This window comes from Etheostoma cragini, unplaced genomic scaffold, assembly GCF_013103735.1.
Source record: "Etheostoma cragini isolate CJK2018 unplaced genomic scaffold, CSU_Ecrag_1.0 ScbMSFa_2690, whole genome shotgun sequence".
NCBI classification, from domain to species: Eukaryota; Metazoa; Chordata; class Actinopteri; order Perciformes; family Percidae; genus Etheostoma; species Etheostoma cragini.
The window spans coordinates 1-1,983 of NW_023266879.1; the positions used below are offsets into that span (position 1 = coordinate 1).

Consider the following 1,983-nt stretch of genomic DNA (forward strand, 5'->3'; position numbering starts at 1 on the left):
CTTGTTATCCAGACACATGTTAGATAAGAGCCAGGGCTCCTGGGCTCTACAGCACCTTGTTATCCAGACACATGTTAGTTAAGAGCCAGGGCTCCTGGGCTCTACAGCACCTTGTTTCAAAGACACGTTAGATAAAACTTGTAAAAAGTAGAAGGAAGGAAGGTAAGAATAGGTCAAAAATAGTATTAAAACTTAAATATTGTGATGATATCGTATCGGGAGGCGTCTGCTGGTTCCCACCCCTTCAATATTTTCAATCAACATTTTTCAAACTAACCCCAGCGCCACTTACGTCTCTGCTGCTGCTGTCGGACGCGTCTTTGTTGTGTATCTCAGGAGATTTCAGCGGTGCGGGAGGATCCGGTGGTGCAGCTGAGGGGGGAACGTCACCGGCGTTAGCTGCAGCGGCGTTGCTAACAGAGCTGAGCTTCACGCTGGTTTGGGGGGTGCTGGGCTTGGGTTTCTGCTTGATCTTGACCGCCGGCCTGGGAGTGAGAATGACGCCGGGTATAGAGTGTGACGCGGGACTGAGGCTCAATACGTGGTTGATGCTGGGGCGAGGGGCCGGGTGAAGGGCCGGGTGAGGGGCGCCGCCGCCCTGAGGTTTGGGCCGGCGGTTGAAGCGGGGAACGATTAGAGACGCGGCCGACAAAACAGAAACAGAAGATGAAAAAGAGGAAGAGGAAGTGGCGGTGTTGGTGTTGGTGGGGGTCGTCTTCATAAAGGCAGGTAACGTCATCCTCCCCCTTTCCTCCCTTCTTTCGCTCAGCTGTTCCCTCTGCTTCTGGGCACGCAGCCGGGCAATGTTGATGTGGCGAGACGGACACTTGTTCCTGAAGATGGGAACCAGTCTGAGGGCCGGGATCACCGGGGGTTGGGACAGGGGAGGAAGAGGGCGGAGGACCGAGGAAGTTAGGGATGAAACCGGCTGGAAGAGAGAAGAGGAAGAAGAGGAGGAGGAGGAGGAGGAGAGGGATGAAGCAGGCTGGAAAAGAGTAGAGGTATAGGAGAGGGATGAGAGGGATGGAGCAGGCTGGGAGAGAGAAGATGAAGAAGAGAGGGATGAAGCAGGCTGGGTGAGAGAAGATGAAGAAGAGAGGGATGAAGCAGGGTGGAAGAGAGAAGAGGAAGAAGAGGAGGAGGAATGGGATGAAGCCGGATGGAAGATAGGTTGAGAAGAGGAAGAAGAGGAGAGGGATGGAGCAGGCTGGGTGAGAGAAGAGGAATAAGAGAGGGATAAGGCAGGCTGCTTGGGAGAAGAGGAATAAGAGAGGGATGGAGCAGGGTGGAAGAGGGAAGAGGAAGAAGAGGAGAGGGATGGAGCAGGGTGGAAGAGGGAAGAGGAAGAAGAGAGGGATGAAGCCGGCTGGGTGAGAGAAGAGGAAGAAGAGAGGGATGAAGCCGGCTGGGTGAGAGAAGAGGAAGAAGAGGAGAGGGATGGAGCAGGGTGGCTGAGAGAAGATGAAGAAGAGAGGGATGAAGCAGGCTGGTCTCTGCACCCTTGACTTTGCGTCAGTCGCCCCCCAAATCCACAGCCGTTACCCAGAATGCCCTGGGGCCCGTCCCGCTGGGAGAGAGGGGCCTGAGCCGGAGGCTGCGAGCCGATGTAGGGTTTCACCGGTCGGGGGGCAGGAGGGGGGGGGAGCGCGGTGAGGACCGGCCGGACGGAGGACGACGTGGTCAGGTTGATCTGATCCCCGCTCATCACCTGAGAGGAAGAAGAAGAAGAAGAAGAAGAAGAAGAAGAAGAAGAAGAGGAAGAAGAAGGTTGTTAATTATCACAATGACAATACAACAGATACAGTGTTCTCACTTGCGTCTGTCTATCTGTCTGTCTGTCAGTTTGTCTGTCTCTCTGCGTCTGTGCGTCTGCCTGTCTGTCTGTGCGTCTGTCTGTCTACCTGTCTGTCTGTCTCTCTGCGTCTACCTGTCTGTCTCTCTGCGTCTACCTGTCTGTCTCTCTGCGTCTACCTGTCTGTCTCT

At 54.8% G+C, this 1,983-nt stretch overlaps 1 protein-coding gene across 1 annotated transcript; it reads right to left on the reverse strand.

The window, feature by feature from the left end:
- Nucleotides 1-292: 292 nt before the first annotated feature.
- Nucleotides 293-1,708, reverse strand: LOC117940526 (uncharacterized protein DDB_G0271670-like; the record flags this gene model as incomplete). Its single annotated transcript, XM_034865772.1, has 1 exon — nt 293-1,708. A coding segment is annotated over one exon (1,416 nt), but the record flags the coding sequence as incomplete, so codon positions are not given.
- Nucleotides 1,709-1,983: the final 275 nt, after the last annotated feature.